Source organism: Atractosteus spatula, chromosome 11, assembly GCF_055471065.1.
Source record: "Atractosteus spatula isolate fAtrSpa1 chromosome 11, fAtrSpa1.hap1, whole genome shotgun sequence".
NCBI classification, from domain to species: domain Eukaryota; kingdom Metazoa; phylum Chordata; class Actinopteri; order Semionotiformes; family Lepisosteidae; genus Atractosteus; species Atractosteus spatula.
This window is the reverse complement of record NC_142716.1, coordinates 31,128,334-31,150,183: the sequence shown is the minus strand read 5'-3', so window position 1 is coordinate 31,150,183 and position 21,850 is coordinate 31,128,334. Positions and strand designations below refer to the sequence as shown.

The following is a 21,850-nucleotide window of genomic DNA, read 5'->3' as shown; positions in this document are numbered from 1 at the left end:
AAAATTCTAAAAACTTTGCTACTTATTTCTTCTCAAATCTGTACCTTTTCTGAATTTGGTGAGTTTTCATTAGATGCAAAACAATAGCAGGCCATACAAATAGGGCAGGCCATACAAATGAAGAACAGTATGTTATAGTTTTAATGTATTCTGCATAAATTTACTGCTCTAAATATTTGGTTTAAAAATGTCATTGCAGTAATACCCTGGGGCAATATAAATTGAGTAATTTTGTTTTCAGAGTACCAACAAAAATCTAAAAACTCAACACATACTGTAAATGTGGATTTAATATGTTTCTCAATGAAAGAAAAACACTTACTGTAAATAAAAGGAGAGGAAACATTCAGTAGTATAAATTTAATTTTATGAATGTCAGTGGGGGACAAACTGCTGGATAGGGCTCATGTTTGGACTTGTCCAGTGAAGCATGACAAGGTTCATGTCTGACTCATCAAAATTCAGGTCTTCTGTTATAAAGTCCAAACTGACACAGCTCTGCATTGTACTTTTGAACAGAAAAACAATGTTTTGCATACTGTAAGCAGAAAAAGATAGTCAAGAAGTAAAGTTTTTTGGAGTGCTGGGATGTTGGCGATGGTCAGGCAAAGTATCCCCACAGGAAGACATTAACAGTCAATAGGATGATGGCATTGACATTGCAGACATTTCTCCAGATAGGGTCCTCCCTAATACTGGTAAGCTTCTTTTCCAGGGCCTGTCTCTCATCAAGGCTCATCTGGGGTTTGGCCTGACTACTGGATAGGCCACAGAACCACAGGCCCACTCTCTTCCAGCGTGACACGTCTGCTGTCAAGAGCAACAGAAAAGGCCAACGTGATTAGCCAAAGGGTTTGAAGCAAGACAAAGATATCCCCACTATTCTACCATTAACATCAGGAACGTCTACCCCCAACATTTCATTTAATTATGTTTTCAGCTTTTTATTTAAATAATAGATATAAATGAATTTATTAAAAATAAAACAATTGCAAGCCTTACTATATACTTACAGTATGTAGATCTCATATACCCACCTAGAAAAATATATTTATTCACTTAGATTTTGCTCATACCATTCACTTCAATACCATAACTTGGGCACGTGTTTGTCAATGTTTCATTTGTATCCAGTGCAGGTACAGCCATTTTGAGACACTACAGAGCTTTCAGAAAGTATTCACTGACTCGTGAATTATTTCACAATTTGTGTCTCAAAATGAAATAGGAATACATTTATATGATTTTTTTTTGTTATTCATCTACTCATATAATTCTATATTGTCAAACTGGAATGAAAGTTCTGGACTTTTTACATGTATTTTGAAAGAAAACACTGAGAAGTCTAGATAAATATTCGATCATTTTCCTATGACACTCCAAACAGTGCCCAAGTTATCTCCAATTGAGATCACTCTAAAATTTTAATGAAGTCTACCTGTGTTCCGTTCTATTGGTGACAATGTCAGAGGAAATCTGTCTATATAAGGTACATAAGTTGACAGTACGTCAGAGCAGAAACTCTACCATGAAGACCAAGCAGCTGTCAGTACAACTCTGTGATTGAATTGTGAGGAGCTATAGATCTGGTTAGGGATACAAAAATAATATTAGGAAATGGAAAAAAGAATATGGAACCATCCAGACTCTTCTTAGAGCAGGCCGGCCTTCCCGACTGAGCATATGGGCAAAAAGGCCCTTGGTGAGAGAAGTGACCAAAAATCCACCCTGACATAACTAGAGAGTTCCATGGCTGTGGTCAGAAAATCACTGCAGTACTACACATATTTTGCTTCTATTGAAAAGTAGCTAGATGGAAGCTAATAGCACATCTAGCACATAAAAGACCCCAAGACCATGTGGCAAAAGATTCTCTGGTCTGATTAAACAAAAACTGAACTCCTTGGCATGAGTGCAAAGAGCTATTCCTCATGCAAACCGAATACAGCTCATCACCTGTGTAGCTCCATTCCTACCATGAAGCATGGTGGTGCCAGCATCATCTTATGGGGATGCTTTCCAGCAGCGGGGACTGGGGCACTTGTCAGGATAGGGGGGACAATGAATGGAACCAAATACAGGGAAATCCTTGAGGAGAATTTGCTTCAATCAGCAAAACATCCTAGAGGGTCAAGGACACACATTCCAACAGGACAACAACAAGACCTCAAGCATACAGCCAAAGCAACACTGAACTGACTTCAAACCAAGAAGGTGAATGTCCTTGAGTGGCCCAGTCATAGCTCAGATGTGAATCCCATTCTGTGGAATAACTTGAAGATTGCAGTTCACTAACATGCCCCATCTAACTTAACAGAGCTTGAGGATATCTACAAGGAAGAATGAGTCCAAATGTGCAAAGCTGATAGAGTACCAAAGAAGACTCAAAGCTGTATTTGCTGCAAATTGTGCTTCAACAAGTATTAGCCCAGGGCAGTGAATACATTAGTAAATAAAATATTTTCATTTTTCATAAATGTTTGTTTATGAAACATATTTTTGCTCCTTTAAATTGTTACATATGTTGTGTGAATCAAGGGAAAAAATAATTGTAACGCATTAAAAATTCTGGTTGTAACAACAATATTTGCAATTGTATGGGGGGTGGGGAGCTAACACTTTTTGACAGCACTGTGCATGTGTGATAGCAACTCAGCCACATAAAAACAACATGAACAGAAAGCACTCAAAACTCTATTTATCCGCGATGCAAGGTCGGTTTTGCTAATGTATCAAACCACAAGCTGGGATTCACAAAAAAGCAACAACACCCACCTACCTAATTATCTTCTACCGGGGTATGTCACCTCTTTAGAGTTCCCAATCACAGTTGGATAGCGAGCTGAGCAGGAAGCAGCGATGTCTGGGTAAAGATCTCATCCTGGACTCCAAGTGAGCCCTGGTTGAGACACTCAGGATTTGAGTCTCGGGCATGTCATTCTTACCTGTTCCCTGAGGTGACTCTGTGTCCTCTAAAGAGGGCCTGCTGGGGTCAGGGGTCGAAACAGGAGCCCAGGGGTCTTCCAGGTCAATGCGGGGGGCCTGACTCCCCCTCGTCCACCAGGTCAATCGAATGAGCTGGAGTAGGGACACAACAGGAGTCGAGCTTAAAAACACAGGGACACAAACAAAGGCTAAATTTTTAAATGGCTAAATTTGTTTTACTCAGTGCTACAGTTTTTTTTACTTAGTTTATTATATAAACTTACAGCAAATGTGGCATATTTAAAGGATATTTTAGTATTTCAAGTAAATGTAAAAACAAAATTCTGAGATTAAAGAAATAAACATTGCCGGTCTGCTTCACTGCTGCAGTCTGGACAAATGTGTGCAGTTTGCAAAGCCTGGGAGGGATAAATCTTTGTGTGATTAGTCCTTTTAGTTTTTAGTTTTTCGGTTTCCATTATTTAAATTGCACATTTTTTATTTCCTTCACTTCCAAATACATGATCAAAAGCTTGGGGTGAGCTGCAAGACAGATAAAGGGAACAAGAGCCTAGGGAAGTCAGAAGGCTATGAGAGACGGCTCCTGGAGTTTTTGTGTTCCATTCCAGTCAACACCCACATCCATGTCAGGACCGCTGATACCGTTGCCTCTTTTCAAACTTAATTGACATGTTCTTCTACTGCATCTACCCAAGGCAACAGTCAATGAGGCGCTCATGGCAATGACAGGTATTCTGTGAATTCAAGTGTGTTACTCTGTCATTAATGCAGAGGACCTCATAATTGACAATTCAATTATTTGTGGATTAAAGAATCCACAAATGTATTTTGCTGTAGAGTTTTGTCCATGTTTTTAAATAAACATGGCAAAAAAACCTTAATATACAAACAGGCTGCTTAACATTCAACTCTGCACTGCAACATTTTCAATACTTTCAGCACCTTAAGTGTTCTGCTTTTCAAATGAACATTCTGCAAAAGAGAGGACTGGACAAGCCTTAAGATGAGCACCTTGATGTACAAAGTCTTACAACATTTCAGTGAGTTGCATAAAGAAACACAACTCAAAGCCGGACAGGAATCCATATCAGGTTACTTTGTTCAGATGGTGGAAGGTGTAGGAGTTGAAAATCTATGTACCCGACCTGGGTGCACTTTGGGAAAATTAGATATTTCCATTTTTGGGAGATGTTCCATTTAATTTTAATAAGGCTTCACATAGCAGCAGGTCCGACTTTTGCACACTAATGAAAAACTGGTAACACTAGTTTTTTGAATGCAGATTTCACATTATAAAGTCTTCAAATAGCAATTAATGCCAAATTTATGCATTTATAAAATATTTACATATGTGAACAATTATGTATGCCATTGTTCTCATTAATGATTCATTATTAGATGTCAGTTTCTATCAGGATATTAACACTGTGTTAATGTTCAGTTAATACATAAGAGGTCACAAAGAATTTAAAAACTGAATTTTCAGCCCCTGATCTAAAGTGTTATCTGACCTTTTTAAGAACTCACTTACATGTTGGTCATGAATAGGAGGAGTGCAAAGGCTCACTACAGTGATGACCAGGGCAGTGAGACCCAGAAGGATCAGGGCAAAGTACAGGTAGTGGATGTCTTTCACAATTGCAGGCCGTTGGTCCTTCTCACCACAGGGGGGAGCTCCATACACAAACTCCAAGAATACCCTGACCATTCCGATGACCAGACCCACCATCAGGCCCCAGAAGGCTCCCTGCAAGCAAATGTACCAGGGAAAGGGGTCAGCTGACTGGTTCAAGCAAATGTGTTCCTCATTATTGCAAGGCCAAAAACGTCACCTGTGACACACCAGAGTTTCGGCTTTGATTTAACTTATCTCTATGAAGCTTGTAAATTTATTCTCAACTTTAATCACACGGAACTTGAAAAAGAATATTATTTGCTCCCTTTAGAGCAGGGGTCTCCAACCCTGGTCCTGGAGATTCCCAAGCCTGCTGGTCTTATAGGTCACCATTAAATCACAGGTTTCTAAATAATTATAAAAATGATATTGTTAAATTAAGTAATTTGGACATAATTCTGGACCAAGGTGGTAAAGCAGATACTATTTTAGAGAATCTTAATGTAGTATCCTGAATGGATGAACTGTTTTGTGGTTCCTGCTTTAAAGGTTTAAGAATCCGTCAATTTGGTTTTGTTTCTGTAACCAGGCAGAAGGATATTTGGAGTTCACGGTTCCCAAAAAGCAGAGGTAATGTAAATTAGTTCACTGAATAAGTGTCTTACACCACAGCAGTTCAGTCAGGATTTACATCCTTCAAGCCAGGTTTAAATTAGAAGAATCAGAAAATTATTCACACTTGTTTATTGTATGGTAGACTGGATTTTCAGGGTCTCCAAATGGAGACAATATCAATATGGTTTTCACTTAATAATAACTAATTTGGTAAAGTTTACCATGTAATGTTTGCACGTTTATTATGATTCTGCCATAGTGCCTCTTGTGGTTTCCTTAGGTTTCAACATTAGCTGACTGTGCTTTACTGACCTGGTCTGTGGAAACACCATGATGTGCAATAGGAAGCATACCTTAAAACACATTGTTGTTAATCCCTTAGTCCAGAATAATACATCAAAGCATATCTATCAAACTAAACCATCAAAAAGATATAAATATACCTTTAGCTTTAGAGGTCTTAACAATGCCCACCATACAATAATTAGTGAATAATAATAAGGATCATGGTTATTCAGGATTGTTAATTATTGGATTGGGTTTTTGGGAATATTACTTTTGCAACCATTTATCTGCTGTTATTGTTTTTTAATATATCTACATTTTATGTTTTTTTCTGCATTATATAGATACCATTGTATCTGAATTTTTAGCACTTTATGAAGTTTGCTTTGCATGAAGGACATTAAAAAGAAAATTAGACCGATTCATTGGTTGATATGGAAAACTGCTCATTCAAATGCACCCAAATGTTTTTCATGGCCCTGAAATTTTGTTAATTCTAAGACACCTGTATTACCTGACTGACATAACTGGCAGAGTACATATGGTTTGCTTTTCCATTTTGACTAATTATGAGCCTCTGATTCATAGCACAGCTGACAATCTGAATAACATATTTAAAATTTTAGTTGGATTTTTTTTATTATAGCTAATTTTAATCACTTAAGGAAAATGTGTGTTAGACTCATCAGTATTTCTATCTTTTTAATTTATGACCCTGTCTCATACCTTTAGGCAAAGCAACCTATGATAGCCATGAGTATGAAAATACTATTCAAAGCATTCTTGTGTTCTAAAATTGGTCATTAAGAAAAGAGGCCTGGATGCCCGGCACACTCACTGGCTCATTGACACGTTTCCAGAACACAGCCATGATGAAAAGGGCAGTGATGGGTGGTGCCAGGTAGCTGGTAATGGACTGGATGTAATCAAACAACTTTCCGCTGTTGGCTGCCTGAATGATGGGAATCCAGAGGATACTGAGGGCCACCAGCACCAAGATGAATACCCTGCAGAAGCACAATGGCTGAGATCAAACCAACCAGATGGGCAGACCCCCAAACATCCAGCTGGGCAGCCCTATCTAACATGCACTATCTATTCTACAACAATAGTAATAACAATAGGCGTACTAACACTTTTGTGTATAATAAATTACAGTAGCAGTGTAGCACCTTAAATAATTGCTACTGCAATAAGTGAAACAGCAGTTATTTAAAATCTGATCAAGAGATAAATGGGGCCTCTGGAGTTGTCAGAACACTTCCCCCTAGAACTTGCACAAAGATTAGCTGAGCAGTTCCCTTGATCAAACAGCTCTCTCTGTTTGTTGCCTTCTTTGGAAACATCTCATCTCTCTTAACACTCTCCAGGCAGAGCATTTATGGGTACCTGCCCACGACCATGAGCTCTTGCTCAGAGGCCTGGGGGCGGAAGCGCTTCCAGATGTCCATGGTGAAGAGAGTGCTGCTGCTGTTGAAGATGGAGGTGAGTGAGCTCATCAAGGCGGCCATCATCACTGCAATCATCAGCCCCCTCATGCCTGGAGTGAGAGGCACACAGTGGAGTTCACTGAGCACACTGAAAAACAGCACTCATGGACACACCGTTAGCAATCACTCTGGATTGTACCAACACCTTTCAGACCAGCTGTCACACTAAGATACCAGGATTAATTTTGAGCCATAGGTATTCTATTATTCATATTATAATAATATTCCTTACATTTGTCAATCCAGTAGTGCACTAACACAACTCACTAGGGAAAACCTGGGTATCAATATAGCAAAGAATTTCTTGTTTGCATTATTAGAAGTTATGAGGTTTCATGCTTCTTTGTCTTGTTTGAAAATACAGAAGAAGAATATCTACTGTTAACTACAGCATCATCATCTGGTTGATTATTCATGACATTTTACAATGAAATCATTCTTAAAAACTAAATAACCTGTCAATGATCCATATACCTGTAAAATACCATAACAAGGATACAGATTTCTATTTATTATTTCACTAGCTGTGGAGACTAAAACCATTGCTTCAGTAAAGCTAGTACTTTACTGAACCTATTCAAAGCTCAGCAGTCTGTATCAAGTTATAGTCTGATCAGTATGAGCAGTCTGAGCAGGTTATAGTCTCAACTTCAGAACATGATGGCCATGTTCTTAAGCTTTTAAAAGGACAAAGACATAAGTAAGTCCTGCAGTGTGTCTTACCAGCTGGCATCAGCTCCACCACAAGTTTGGGATAGGCAATGTTTGAGCAGCCCACCCTAGCTCCACAGATTCTCTCACACTCTTCAGGGTCCACACAGGCCACTTCATCTAACAGACAGCAAATCAGACAGGGCCTCAGACAGGGGGAAAGCAACAGTCAACTCAAAAATCACTGGGGTTCAAAAGCACCACACACTGTAGGTAAATCCAGGCTGGTTAATGTTATAATATAGTCTACAGCTCAAGTCTCAGGCAGCTGCTAATGTATTACTTACACAATTCTGTGCTCATGCAGAACATACAAAGTCTGTTTGAGCCTTCATGATTTTGAAGTGATGGATGCATTATCAGTGTGAAAAATTACTCTTCTAGCCTGGAAATTAATTATTTTAATCCTGGTTCTGCTACCTGCAATTTGAACTTTCTCTAGCACTACTTCACTCATAAAATGAAAATGCTATAGGAGAATGAAACTCTCCTTGATCACTTTTGTTCATAGACACATAAGACAAAAATTGTATTTACCCTGTTTAACATACTATTATTATTAGAGTACAAAATACATGACAAAACTGGTTTCAAAAACCTTTCTGTATTTCTAATAGTACTACAAATCCACATGGTTGTCATTCCCAAATTGCTCAGAATAAGGTAAAGAGCATGAAATGTCCTAGTTAGGTTATCTTAAACTCTTAAATCACTTTGAGATTGAGAGTCCGGCTGGCGCGGACTAGGGGACATTAAAATTCTGCCAGCACTCACCTGGAAAGAGTGCCCTGCTAATCATGCCTGGCATCACAATGAAGAACATGGGCAGGACCTTCAGGTACCCCCCCAGCACCGAGCCCCCCTTGGCATGGGACAGGTTCTTTGCAGAGAGGGACCTCTGAACTATCACCTGGAACAGGCACACAGCGGGCAGACACAGCAGACTCCCAGTCACTGGAAGCACTAGTGATGTCTTACATACAGCGATGTTTTAATGTCCTCTAAAGCACACGCTCCACTTCTGTACACAACTAAGACTGTTATATCTCTTTTGATAATGTGCTGAAAAACCAGGGCACAAATGTCGACATATTTTAATACAGTCAGTATGATTCTATATGCTATATCATATTTGCAAAAATATAGTGTTGCAAATGACTTTCTGAGACAGACTCTCTGGAAATTCCAAGATGAAGCATGCTTCTACTCAAGGGCCTCAGTACAAGACTTGGCTTCACTTCTGTCCTAATCTGTGAGTGTCATAGCAGAATGTTTCATACTGGTATACACTCACTGACAATGCAAGGTAGAGCAGACAAGATGTCCTGTAAACCCTGAGATAAGATTATCTTGTTTTGGTTGCTGATGTTTACAACAGGGTTTTACATCCTATTTCTGAGAGTCTCACATTCTCTGACTTTCATTCCACATGAGCCCTGAATTGCATAAATACTTCATTGCTCATAAACAAATTCAAATTCCACACCTAAGGCAGGTGACTATATAAGACCACTGGAATTCAGCTCTTGGCAGATGTAGTGGAGGTCCCTCTGGTTTGCAGCTTGAGCTCAGCTAAGCTCAATCAGCTCCTCCAGCAGGAAGTACAGCTCAATCACCTCTGTACCTTACTACAATACTACAATCAGCTAACTACATTGTCATGATCAATGTTAACACTGAGGTGCAAGGCACATAGGCACAGCCTTGCGATATTACCTGGTCAGTGCACCAGCACCATGTTGCCAGGACTGTGAGCCCGAACACCAAGCCAGGCCAGGGCAGGTCTCCTGTTAGTGGGTCGCGGAACATGTGGAAAGCATCAGCACGGGGCAGGTGGCAGGTGGAATTGGGCACAGTGAGAGTGGGCACGGCCACCTCATACTTCTCCAGCAGTCCGTCATACCAGCCCACCTTCTCAAAACCTGGAGAGGCACAGCACAAGAGTGGACTGAATTGGGCCATTCATCTGAAGCCATTTGCCTGACATAAAACAATAAAGTGCCATTGTATTACAAGTCGGATAATGGGTTTGTTCGATGTAATAAAAGATATCCTATATTTTTATCATATATAATCTGTAAAATAATTGCCTGTCATGTATTTATGATAAATTGCATGTCAAAATATTCAGTTATATGATCCCATTCACATGTATGAAAATGATTATGTACATCTCCACCAGGTAGCTCACATTCACTACATAGAACATACTTGGTATGTTCTTGCATTACAAGCAGTTCCAGTTTTATTGGGGACTGACATAGCCACAGTGCAATATATACTACTGTAAAACCAGCAGGGAATCTTAATCTTCAGCAACAAAACAAATGGGATTCCAGAAATGGTTGACACTCTTATACTGTATCTCAGCAGAAAAGGAAATAAAGTATTGTGCTGCTATGTGAGAGGGAAAGATCAGAAGTGAGCTTCATATATTAATGAGCCTTCATCTAGGTAACAGAAAGAAGGCTATTCTCTTTATTTTTATTTTTCTCAGCACGGCTGTAAATATGGTGTGGTAAGGTAAGAAGATGGTGATTGCTGCACAACCCAGCAAGAAACACCCCTGAGTATTGCACTACTTAATGGAGAAAATAATATTTTTTTCATACCAATGTTACAGGGGACTACAGTGCTACTAATACTAAAAGGTTGATGATGTAGTCATTGAGACATGCATTAAAGGAAGGATGAACTACGGAAAGATTCTGAATATCCCTGATTCTGAATGGGGAGGCAGTGTTATCTTACTTAGGGTCTCACGATAATTTGAGACACGGTACACTTAGAGTACACTTAGAGTGTTTTTTAAATGCACTCCATTCAACTCATTTAGAAATTAAGCATCAGTCAGTGCATTGTGGACTTTTCAGAAATATATAGTATGTGTACTAACATCTCCAAACAACAAAGGGAAAGCACATATAACATATCACGTACTTTAAACCCCTTAGAGGCCAATTTGATCTTTATTAAAAAAGCAATGTAATGGTTCGGAGAGAATTTTGACATGCTATGTGTCAGGTCTCAACCTCACAGAGCACATTGTTCATCTGCCAAACTGCAAAGTCATGACCACAGTGTGTGTCAGATATGGCAGGGGGCTTTTTCATTCATGTGAACCAACAGTAGTGATAATATGGACACCAACACTTCAATTGAGGCTAACAAACCATACAACAAACATGGTATGAAGGTCTGTCTCCCATTTTTTCAAAATATCTCTACACATTATGAATGCATAGTGGAGCTGCAGAATAGTTACAGAAACACAGCAGTATGTACACTTAAAGTATGTATTAACTCTAGTTAGTACATAATGTAATTTTCTGTAGCTTTTTAGCTCAAACCAAAAAGAAAGAGGAAAGAATCATATACCTATGAACATCAGGGCAAATGCCCCTACCACCATGATGACGGTCTGCAAAGCATCTGTATAGATCACTGCTGCCAGGCCACCTGCAGATACAGATGTATTAATATCTTAAAATTATGTTGGTTTCAGTGTGAATTTATGAAAATTGCAAACAAGATGAAGTCAGTTGACCCATTTAGCCTCATTTAGTTGCTATTAGGCAGACAGTTCTTTGGTTTTTACATGTCCTTACTACTCTTGGTCCATATGTGCTATCTCTCTGAACCCAATTCTGTTTTAATTAACTTTTAGAAGTTAGAGTACCAAGCCATAGCAGAGCTCACTTATTCTGACATGGAATAGGATATATTAAACAGAGGGTGGCAGAACAGTGTGTATGTTCTCCCCATGCTGTATGGGTTTTTGCTGGGTACTCTAGTTTCTTCCTAAAGTCCAAAAATGTACTGGTAGATTAATTGGCTTCTGGGAATACTGGCCCTGGTGTGTGTGTCTCTGTGTGCCCTGTGATGGAGTGGTGTCCTCTTCAGGGTGTATTCCCCTTGTGCCCATTTATCGCTGGAATAGGTTCTGGCTCCCTGAATACTCCAAATCAGATGAAACAGTTAAAAGATGGAGGTTAGATAGAAGAGTTACAGTCAGGTATTAAGGTTTTTCTTTTGTAACTATTATTTGTGTTGTCATCTCATACATCAAAATTTGCTATCATCAGTACAATATGTGATTGCTTATCAATGTAATGTCATATTATGAATCATCACCTATAGTTTATCTTCATCTTAGTAAGCTGCTGTCTCTATTGTATACCATATGTATATGCATGATTTTAATGTGATAGTGAAAAGAAACCCTGTAAATATATTATTAAGATTATGACTCCAGAGCAAAACATGGGCTGTTGTTCTCCCAAAAGTCTTCAGCTTTTTTTTCAAAACAATACTGAAACAAAAAGTGAATGTGCTAATTTATTGTTCATGAAAATGTCTTTGCAAAACATGCACCTAGAAATTTTTGCTCAGGCTGGGAAGAGAAATTTCCAGTGGAAGTCAAACAATTTGAAACCCATCTTTGACAGTCACTGTCCAAGCTTAACTCTAAAATATTTAGATTGAATTGTGGAATTTGAAGCTACCAGTGATAAAATACGTGAAATCCAAAAATAGTGTGTTTATACAATATTTTAGAATAAATCACCAGCAGATTTCATCATTAGTTTGGCATTTGTTTGCCTGTTTTCTCTGTGGAAGAAAAGCAATCTCGTAATATTTCTTCAGAGAATGACAGCTACAGTATCATGGTCCTTACTTTTATTCCAGTGTACTTCTTAGACATTGGAAGATCTTTCACTGCTTCAGTATCTTACAATAACAGCTGTTTATAGGTAATACAGGACTCTGACCTGTTTCTCTCATTATGTATTCATGAACCAAATTCACAGTTCATGATCTCTTGCAGTTCAGAATATGAAGCTGTAATCATATTGAATTTGAAACAGAAGGCAAACTGGTGGTAGTAAATATTCCTGTGCAACCATTGTCTCAATTGTCAGGGCAGTGAAGAAGTGTACAATACCTGCAATGGTGTACACTGTGGTCACCACAAGCAGTACTACTGTAGAGAGGTAAAGGTCCCAACCCAAAGAGACCCGGATGAACAAGGCTCCTGAGAAGATGTCTGTCTGAGACAAAACACCAATAAGTGATAACATAATCTCTTCTTAGTTACTACTTGGTACTCACTCAAATGGCTGATTACACATCCATTAAGCTAGCCTACCCTGAGGGAGGGAGACTGTATATTCACACTGTGCCCCCCAACATAGGGGACAGCAAAGTCTAAACAGTCATGTATGCTTTACAGTAAAAAAAAATGTACTTGTGATAATGTGATAAGCAGGAATGATAAGCACAAAAATAATATGATTATTATTTGGATAATTCCAAAAATACATGGATGTTCTCATTTGAACAACACTATACTTTCAATTTAAGCTTTATTGTCCCATTGGGGAAATTTGTTTTACAGCACACTCCAAACATAACACAATGACAGACAAAATATTACGAACAAAAAGGGAGATGATAGCTACAATACATTGTTTGAAAGAGATATTGTGGTGGGGATGAAAAATTACCTGTGTCTATTAGTATTACACCTGGGGACACAAAGGTGTCTCCCAGACAGGAGAAGCGACTTAGTGTTGAATCTAGAAATTTCAAGTGAGCACAAGGACCGGGACACATTAATTTTAAGCGAGTGAAAAAGTCCGAATTTGGTTGCTTATCCCTTTGAGGCACTAACTGCATGAAGTCTGTGACACAATAATGTAACACAGATGTGACACACTGATCTTTGTCTCATCTGCAATTCAAAACACTTGCTGACATTGCAAGTCAGGGCAGATGATTTCCTAGCTCTCGGAAACCAGGGCATCTCTATGCGAAAGATTAACAGAAGTTTCCAAACTTACCGAGATCTTGGTGAAAATGTACAAAATGAGGGAGAGAACAGACATATAGATGCGAATCCTCTGACCCCCAAACCGTTTTCTCAGGTACTCTGGCATGGTGACCACACCGGCAGAGATGTACACAGGCACAAAGATCCAGCCCAGAGCAATGAGCACCCAAGCTGCCTGGTAAAAAAAAAAAACATCAGTTTCTTTCCTGAGCAACCCATAATCATACATCCATTAGGATCCTTTTAAGGACATGTGTGACTGTCTGTGGATTCATAGCTACAGGCCTTCTCTTTGGGAATCACAAAACAGTTATTTACACAAATATTCATAGAGAGCCGTATGCCAGTTTTCAATAGAATTTAATTTTACTCGTATCACTGCGGCACCAATATTTCCATGTAAGAATGCTTGTGCTTGTGTGTCCCTTGTTGGTATGTTTATTAAAGTTTTATCATTTTATCAAAAGGATAAAATCCAAGGCAAAACTCAAGATAGTTTCTTATCGGCATCACAAACTAAATTTACTTATCTATGCTGCTTTACATACAGTATTGATTGGCATATCAAAATTTGGGAGACAGCTTCAAGGCCTCTGGCACAACAGTACTCACATTCCACTCAAAGCCACCCACAGCAATGCCTCCTGCTGCCCCAGTGCCTGCCAGGCCAACAAACAGTCCACTGCCCACATTGCTGGACATCAGGGAGGCACCAATCTGAACATGAGCACAAGGACAGGAAGATTGCTGACACTTCTGCTTCCACTCTGATCACACTCTGTGAGACCACTGGGGATGAATACCTACAGCTCTACATTTGTGCAAAAGGCTGACTTTAAAATGTACAGCATGCTGAAAAGGGTTTTTCCCCTAAAAACAAACATTTCTTTCTTTGTTACTGAGGAACGTATATAAATCTACAAATATGTCACTCATGAAGAAAACCATGAGAGTTTCCAGGTTCTTCCACCTCATATCAAAACCTAATTAAATTAATTATCGTGTGTGTGTAAGTATATGATGACCTGTCATGTCCTCAGGAAGCTAGCACTTTAGAGCCTCCATCTTGCCATCAAATATATATTCTGCTTAAACAGGCAGTGGCAAATAGAAAAGCCTCCTCTAAGAGCAGGGAGATCCTCAGTGAAAAACGGAAAGGACACCTCAAAGAATAGCTGTCTGGGAGCAAAGATGAAGAGCTCTAAGGCTGAACGAGGATGAACAAGGCAGGAATTCAAAAACATTTTTACATCTAATCAAATTTAATCAAATCAAACCAAGGCACTACACACTACTAATTCAGGAAATAAAACAACCTGTTACCTACTACCTGTTTGCTCTGTAAAAGCTTGAGATACAGCTGTCATTCTAATATTAAATATAATGGCCTGTCAGGATTCCCAAATGTGCATTTCACATTTGAAGAGACATGCACATTTACATTTAGAAATAAATTAAAATTGCCCTCCAGACTGCACAACCGAATTATATTAAATCTTTGAGGAATCCTGACAAGGAAGTAAAGGTATTTAATATTGTACTGATAGGTGTATGTGAACCCTTTAATGTGTAACATTACTTTGTTTAATCATTCATCATGAGTACACCAGGTCGGCCCAACCTATGATAAAAAACATCTAAAATTGAGAACACCACTATTTAAAAGTGTTACACTATTAAAGTGTAAAACACCGAGTAACCTCATGCTCATTACAGCAGATAATACTGTTAAACATACAGTACAGTGTGTATAATTAATATATTCAATAGGAAAACTCACTGGCCACCATGTCATTGATCTCCCAGCCAGGAAGTAGCCCCCAACTGTTCCCCGGTTGGCTCTGATTGATGACTGCAAAAAAGTAGAGATGGTTGTCACCTAGTACAACTGAGAATGGAGATTACTACACCAAGATAGTTAATATTAACTGTCACACGGACTGTTTGAATGAGAAGGTATTTTTCAATTTCTGCCAAAAGTAACGATTAATCTTACTTTTCTACTAGCAAAAAAAAAGCATTTATGCTTGACTTGAAAATCCATATTTTTAGGTCACCATATTATTAGAAATGCTGCTTTATTCATTTTCATTATAATGGCACATGGCCAGAATAATGAGCATCTTTGTAGCACCTAAGGCTCAAGGGTATTTTCCTGCATCACTTAATAGGGATTTTGGAATAAAAGTTAGAATTATATCAGACTAACAGATGTTTCTTCAACACCTGGAGATTTACTTTTTCCTTTTTGCTAAAATCAAACTCTCACATACCTGATCCTGTTACATACTCCGTAGGTAAACATTAACTTTAAACATTAATCAAAGACAAAATAAAAAACTCCAACATTTTAGAACTATGTTTAGAGAAAACTTACCTAAACAATTGAAAGCCAAAAAGTGTACAAAAGCATACACAGATATTGAGATGTAAAATTAGATTTTGTCTTAAGGATAGCAGTTTGATTAATAAAGTCACCCTTTGATCAACTGTGAATGACTGTGAATTTACTCTTAGAAATACACTGTCACGATGCTGAATAAGCAAATCCATTAATTTACTTAGGCTTTAATAACCCGACTTTTTGGAAACCGTTAGTTTCCAATTTCTGTTTTTTAATGAAAATGAAGTGTTTTAATGATTAGGATCAGCAATCCTAGAATGAAATATAAAATTGTAAAAAAGTATGCAATCCTGTAGATTGCATACAGAGGACTTTTACAGAAATTGTACAGTATGTTCTTCCTTTCACCTATCACAGGTGAAAGTATATAAGTTTCTTTGTAATCTAAAAACATGATCGGCTTCTAAAAACAGAGACAAAACCATCAACTCTTTACCTGCTTTTCAGTGGAAACAAGGATTTCATACATATTCACAAAGTATTTATGTTATAAACTTTAAATGAAGCAATAATTTGGATTTTTTTATCATTTTGGAACTTTTAATGTATCCCGAGATATCCAACCCTTTAAGACCTGAAAATGAACTTTAAAGTACTGTAAAGTTTTAATTAAATATTAGATATATTATGTAATTTATTATGTAATGATCTCAGTTCAATTGAAAACTGCACTGGAATATAAAAAGCAGAAGTCCCATAATGGGACTCCAAACCCAGTGTGAGATAAACACATACTGTACGTAGTGGTCTGGCTTTACTTACCCATATTCCAACAACAATAACAAAGGCAAAATAGACAATAACAACTATGATATCCGGGGTTTCCAAGGCAAATTTTCTGTTTGTTTCTGGGGTTGGAGTGGCAGAGGAAATAACAGCTCCCGGAGTCATCGTAGAAGCCAGCTGAACTTGTTTAGTGTGAACTTTGAAGCACAATTACAATGTGCTTTAATGATTAACCTGTTTACTGTAAAAGGGGGTGAAAATCCTCTTCACTGATCATTTATAAACTTGTCCCCGTCAGTCAGGAAAGCACAGGGACAGGTCAGGGCAATCTATTAACAGCAAAATTTAATTTATGGTATGAGAAAAAGACTTAGGGGCAGAGTAACAATTTTCTCGAGGGGGCTACATGTACCAATAGCATCAGATAAATCAGACTAATTCATTTGAGCCACCTTAGCTAAACCATCCCTCTGAATTTAATCCTTGAATACCAATACATGTCATGAAATTAGAAAGACCCATTCCAGTACTCGAGGTATCACCATTCCCAAGATTCGATTCTATGTACTGTAGGTTCCCATGTTCAGAAAAAAAAATATTGTTTCTCTGGATTTGTTATTTTCTGCCCTGGAAAACCTAGATCACATAATAACTACCTATCATACTGTTGTGCCAAGTTTTAATGATCATAGTAGTAAGAATATAATAATAAACTTCCTAAAGGGGAATAATTCTTGAGTATTTTCACAAAACCCTAACTTTCTGAGGATCAGAAGAAAATAACCAAAATAATTAGATTTAAAATATACCAAAAAAAAAGGCAACAGAAAAGATTCAAAACTTCACACATGACATTTTGCAGTTCATGATGTGAACTTCAACAAATTAAGCCCTGGAGTAAGGCGTGTATTATTCAAAAGTAACAATTGTTATTCTCAAAACCACAATCAAGGAATGTTTACCTCCTTTAAGTGACAATTGAATTAAAATAAAAAGGAAATATAAAGTGGTAAACAGATCCATGATTCTTTAAAGACAGGCGGTTAAGCTACTTTGTTATTTAGAAAGATGAGGAGCTTGTTATTCAGGCATGTATGCTGATAAGATTATTTACATCTAGGTAAGCGCTTAAAATGTTGGGATATACAGTTAAAAATGTAGAACCTAAATCAAGGGCAGTTGTATAATAGATTTGCAAGACGTCATTTAGAATATTGTGTGAAACAAAAGTCATCACTTCCCAAAGAACTTATTGCTGCTCTAAAATTAAACCCAGGAATGTAACAGATAGCTCTCCTGTGGATTAAAGGAATGCTTTACTTTGACAGACCAAAAAAATTTAACTTTTTAATCATGAACTGAGAAGACTACAAGGGGGCATGATCCAAGTATTAATAATCCTCAAAGGGACTAACAAAGTCATCCAAGTGGACATCCAAACCAATAGTGAAACACAAATCAGACGACTCAAGAGAAAACTACACAGAGGTGCATTTAAAACTGAAAGCAGGAACTCAGTAGGTTTACACAAAGGCTTTTGGGAATATCAAACAGCCTACCCAGTCATGTTGCTGAAGCTCGATACCATATATCTAAGAGAAATCCTTTTGGGTATAAACAGACATGTCAAATATGCTTTCCTCAAGAAAGGAGTGAATAGGAATTATCCAGTTGTTTCCTTTCCTTTTACTCTGAAAGAAGGAATACATCACACTTCACAGCAAACTTAAAAAATGAGCGTATATTTAACAGTGAAGCAGTTTCACACAAATCTAGGTCTCAACATTGTTTACAGAGCTGCTGCTACTTCTTCTTCCAAAACTTGCTGTAATCGTCCACGTTGAAGTCGTCCTTGATCTCCTCCTTGGCTGGTTTAGCCTCCACTCTCCTTGCATCCCTCTTCTGCAGCCTGGCTTTCCTCTCTTCTTCAGAAAGGGTGGAGATGTCCACTGGCATCTGACAAGACAAGCAAATCTATAGTGAGCTGTTTTAGCAGCAGCAGAGGGTGTGGTCAACAAAGACTGTAGAGACGAAAGACAGAATCAATTGTTCCACTGAGACTCCATAGTTGGACAGTCCAAATTACTTTTGAAAGGAAGGGGTACTGGGAAGAGTGCTTGCTTTTGCACACGTTCTATATTCACATAAAGAACATGTCCCCCCTCTACAATCTGAAATGGAGTGCATTTCTTAAACTATACATACCCAGATTAAAAGCAGACAGAAAAAGAAATATTCTGGACTATAGTTGTAGGGAAACTGCAAAACAAAGGGCCTAAAGCATAATGAACTAATGAAAGCAACTCTAAATTATCTTGACATTTTTCTGAGAATAAAACATAAATAACACTATTGCCATTAATACTAACACACCTGAACAATTTTTTATTGTTGTTCATTAACTCAAGCATTTTTCTACTTGTTATCTTCCTTATTTCTCTGCTATTTCAATGCAAAAGTATTAACCAGCAAATTGAACAATTATTTTCATTGATAATGCACTGCATTACTGGTCCAAAGACAGAAGTTGCACCAGTAAACTGGGTTAAAACTGCACTGAAACTGACAATCTCAAATATCAAAATATATTTTTGGGTGTTAAAATGTTCTCTAAGATCATATCACACCAGGACTTGGTGTGAACAAACAAAACAAACAACAGGCTCAATCTGAACACTGTCAATCTTGCTTACTGTCAGAATCCTCTTGGGCTCCTTGTATCTGATGTTGACTGTGGAGCCATCACATCTCACCAGTAACACAGGGTACATTCTTCCATAGCTCTGCCTTCCATACTGTACTATGGAGGTTCTGTTGGAGTTCTGCAGATTGCAACTTGAGTGAAAAGCACATGAAGCAGGCAAGGACCTGGAGGTGCCTCCTTCTTGGAGAAAGCTATGAGCAAAACACAGACAGGTTATGGTACTTGAGTACGGCACATGTACATGAGGAGGAAAATATACCGTTGAAGGCCTAATAATGCAAAAACCCGTGACTGAGCCATTTGGAAAAGTGTCCAAGGTGAAGTGTTCTTTTTATACCAGCAGTGAAAATCAGATATGCCTTTGAAAATCACTCCAGGTTTTGCAAGCCATAGGCTCTTAAAAAAGTGTTAATGACGTAGACAACAGCAAGTATACCAAACTTAGCTTGCATACTGTTTCTTTATACAGACTCCAGAATGAAATAACAAAAACCTCTAAAAGTTAAATTTGGTTTACATACAGTATAAGAGTCAACGGCTTGTAAAATTCGACTTTTATCAAACTGTCATTTAATAGAACTCGTTTTTTTTACAAGTACAGTACTTAGAAAACCAATTTAGTCACCACAAGTGTTACAGCGTGATGTTTAACCTAGCAGCAAGACTTTCAAAACTGCATTAATTACTACTAGGTCAGGATTTGTACAACACCAGGACGTTCTTTCACTCAAATTGCTCCAGCAAATGTCCTACTTTACAATCTTCTCTTTATTAACAATGAGACACGTCTTATCTGGTTAAATACATCAATAAATATTTTAAATTCAGTGCTATTTTTAGTTTTATTCGTATTATGCTACAATATGCTGACACTGGTATAAAAATACTACCTTTTCTGCTACTTCTAATTTGATGTTATCGTAAAATGTATTTACCTGTATATACACCTCACTGTCGACGAATTCCATATTCTGTGTAAAGCCATTTCGCAAACTATAGTTATATTTCAAAAACTGCAAAACTAAAACACTAAAGCACGCAGCATCCTGTAAGGTCACTGTAAATCTATGGTCCGTCAAACAAAACGCTCCCCTTTCGAAAACCGACTGGATTGTTGTTTAAAGTTCCGGAAAATTAAAGTTCCGCAGTAATTCGGAAGACACGGAACCACGAAAGGAAAAGGTTTTTGGGAATTGTATTTTGGGGGGTGTGTATGTAACAAGATGGGCAGATTGAGTAGTGTTATACGTATGATATTGTAACGCTTACGGCCGACAGGTACTGTGTAAGAGCCGGCTTACAAGAGCAGGTGACGTCACCGCCCTTCCCAGTGATAGCAGGACCACAGCCCCTGGGCTGTCGAGAGATTTCTCTTTGACTCACCGGGCTGGGTCTCTGTTGAGTGACACGGGAGTCCCGGGTTCGAGGCCTCGACGGTGGGGGGCCGACCTAATGCGGCAAGGGCGCCCGCCTGAGCCCCTGTTGCGTTACAATATTTACATTAAACATTAAGACATTTCTTAAGGATGTTGCTTTTATTATGAGGTATTCCAAAATTCTACAATGATTTTTAATTTCAAAAACCTTTTAGGCAAATAAAATATCAAAATCCATGAATAAATGTTAAATCAATTAATTGGATTTATCGTTATTGTAATACTTACAAGCCCTGATGTGGAATCTAAAAAATATGGAGGTGGACTCTTTGTTCAGAAATTTAATTTACGGTCTTCATAGGCAATAACCAACTCTGGTCATAGTTCCAGCAGACAGCAGAACACAGGCTATGCAGCAAAAAGCAGGCAAATAGAGCTATCTGATAGGAACAATAATACAAGGACAAGAGAGAGGGGACAATTATGTCTTAAAAAGAACTATGAAAAGACTGTGAAAAATATACAATTCACTTGGAAGTCTCTTTTAGAAAATTATGTTTTAGTTAATAATAATAATTCCTTACACGTATATAGTGCTTTTTTTGGACACTCCACTCAAAGCGCTTTACAGATAATGAGGACTCCCCTCCACCACCACCAATAAGCAAGCACCTCAATGATGTGACAGCAGCCACAGTGCACCAGTATGCTCACCACACACCAGCTATCAGTGGAGAGGAGAACAGAGTGATGATGCCAATTCATTGATGGGGATTATTAGGAAGCCATGATTGGTAAGGGCCAATGGGAAATTTGGCCAGGACACCAGGGTTACACCCATACTCTTTTCAAGAATCTCATCCAAAGGATGGTGCCTTTTTACAGTATAGTGTCCCCATCACTATACTGGGTCATTAGAGCCCAGATTGACCACAGGTTGAGCATGCCCAACTAGCCTCACTAACCCCTTATCCAGCACTAACCTTAGTTTTTCCCAGGAAGTCTCCCCCATCCAGGTACTGACCAGGCTCACACCTGCTTTGCTTCAGTGGGTTGTTGGTTGTGAGTTGCATGGTGATATGGCTGCTAGCAATCACTCTGGCAATCACAATTTGAGTCACACTCAAAATTCAAAACACTCAACA

At 38.3% G+C, this 21,850-nt stretch overlaps 2 protein-coding genes across 4 annotated transcripts; both read right to left on the bottom strand.

The window, feature by feature from the left end:
* Positions 1-345: 345 nt before the first annotated feature.
* Positions 346-17,114, bottom strand: slc5a9 (solute carrier family 5 member 9). Of its 2 annotated transcripts, none has more exons than XM_088928375.1 (14): positions 16,662-17,109; positions 15,276-15,347; positions 14,108-14,212; positions 13,506-13,670; positions 12,608-12,713; positions 11,041-11,121; positions 9,379-9,584; positions 8,437-8,572; positions 7,675-7,782; positions 6,851-7,001; positions 6,300-6,468; positions 4,478-4,693; positions 2,946-3,078; positions 346-810 (listed from the first exon to the last, which is right to left on the bottom strand). In XM_088928375.1, the coding sequence occupies exons 1-14, from the start codon at positions 16,788-16,790 to the stop codon at positions 602-604; spliced, it is 1,986 nt and encodes a 661-aa protein (XP_088784501.1). In that variant the 5' UTR covers positions 16,791-17,109; the 3' UTR covers positions 346-601. The 2 variants fall into 2 exon arrangements, 1 of the variants encoding a protein (XP_088784501.1); XR_016093790.1 differs by having other exon boundaries at positions 689-810; positions 2,946-3,106; positions 16,662-17,114.
* Positions 17,115-17,945: 831 nt separating this feature from the next.
* On the bottom strand, positions 17,946-21,822 carry mrpl55 (mitochondrial ribosomal protein L55). 2 transcript variants are annotated; one of them, XM_088926797.1, is made up of 4 exons: positions 21,689-21,822; positions 20,713-20,808; positions 19,319-19,520; positions 17,946-18,581 (listed from the first exon to the last, which is right to left on the bottom strand). In XM_088926797.1, the coding sequence occupies exons 1-4, from the start codon at positions 21,715-21,717 to the stop codon at positions 18,429-18,431; spliced, it is 480 nt and encodes a 159-aa protein (XP_088782923.1). In that variant the 5' UTR covers positions 21,718-21,822; the 3' UTR covers positions 17,946-18,428. The 2 variants fall into 2 exon arrangements, with proteins under 2 accessions (XP_088782923.1, XP_088782924.1); XM_088926798.1 differs by lacking the exons at positions 20,713-20,808; positions 21,689-21,822 and adding an exon at positions 20,265-20,575.
* Between the last annotated feature and the right edge of the window lie 28 nt (positions 21,823-21,850).

What these genes read in the sequence shown, in the direction of transcription:
- mrpl55 (XM_088926797.1), bottom strand. Translation starts at nt 21,717, where the DNA reads ATGGGGGAGACTTCCTGGGAAAAACTAAG. An exon ending in CTCAACAGAGACCCAGCCCG is followed by an intron (nt 19,521 to 20,712) that starts GTGAGTCAAAGA and finishes TTTTGCTCATAG; the next exon opens with CTTTCTCCAAGAAGGAGGCA. An exon ending in AGCCCAAGAGGATTCTGACA is followed by an intron (nt 18,582 to 19,318) that starts GTAAGCAAGATT and finishes TTGTCTTGTCAG; the next exon opens with ATGCCAGTGGACATCTCCAC.
- slc5a9 (XM_088928375.1), bottom strand. Translation starts at nt 16,790, where the DNA reads ATGACTCCGGGAGCTGTTATTTCCTCTGCCACTCCAACCCCAGAAACA. An exon ending in ATTTGCCCTGATGTTCATAG is followed by an intron (nt 9,585 to 11,040) that starts GTATATGATTCT and finishes GTGCCTCTCCAG; the next exon opens with GTTTTGAGAAGGTGGGCTGG. An exon ending in GGTGGAGCTGATGCCAGCTG is followed by an intron (nt 7,002 to 7,674) that starts GTAAGACACACT and finishes CTCTCACTCCAG; the next exon opens with GCATGAGGGGGCTGATGATT.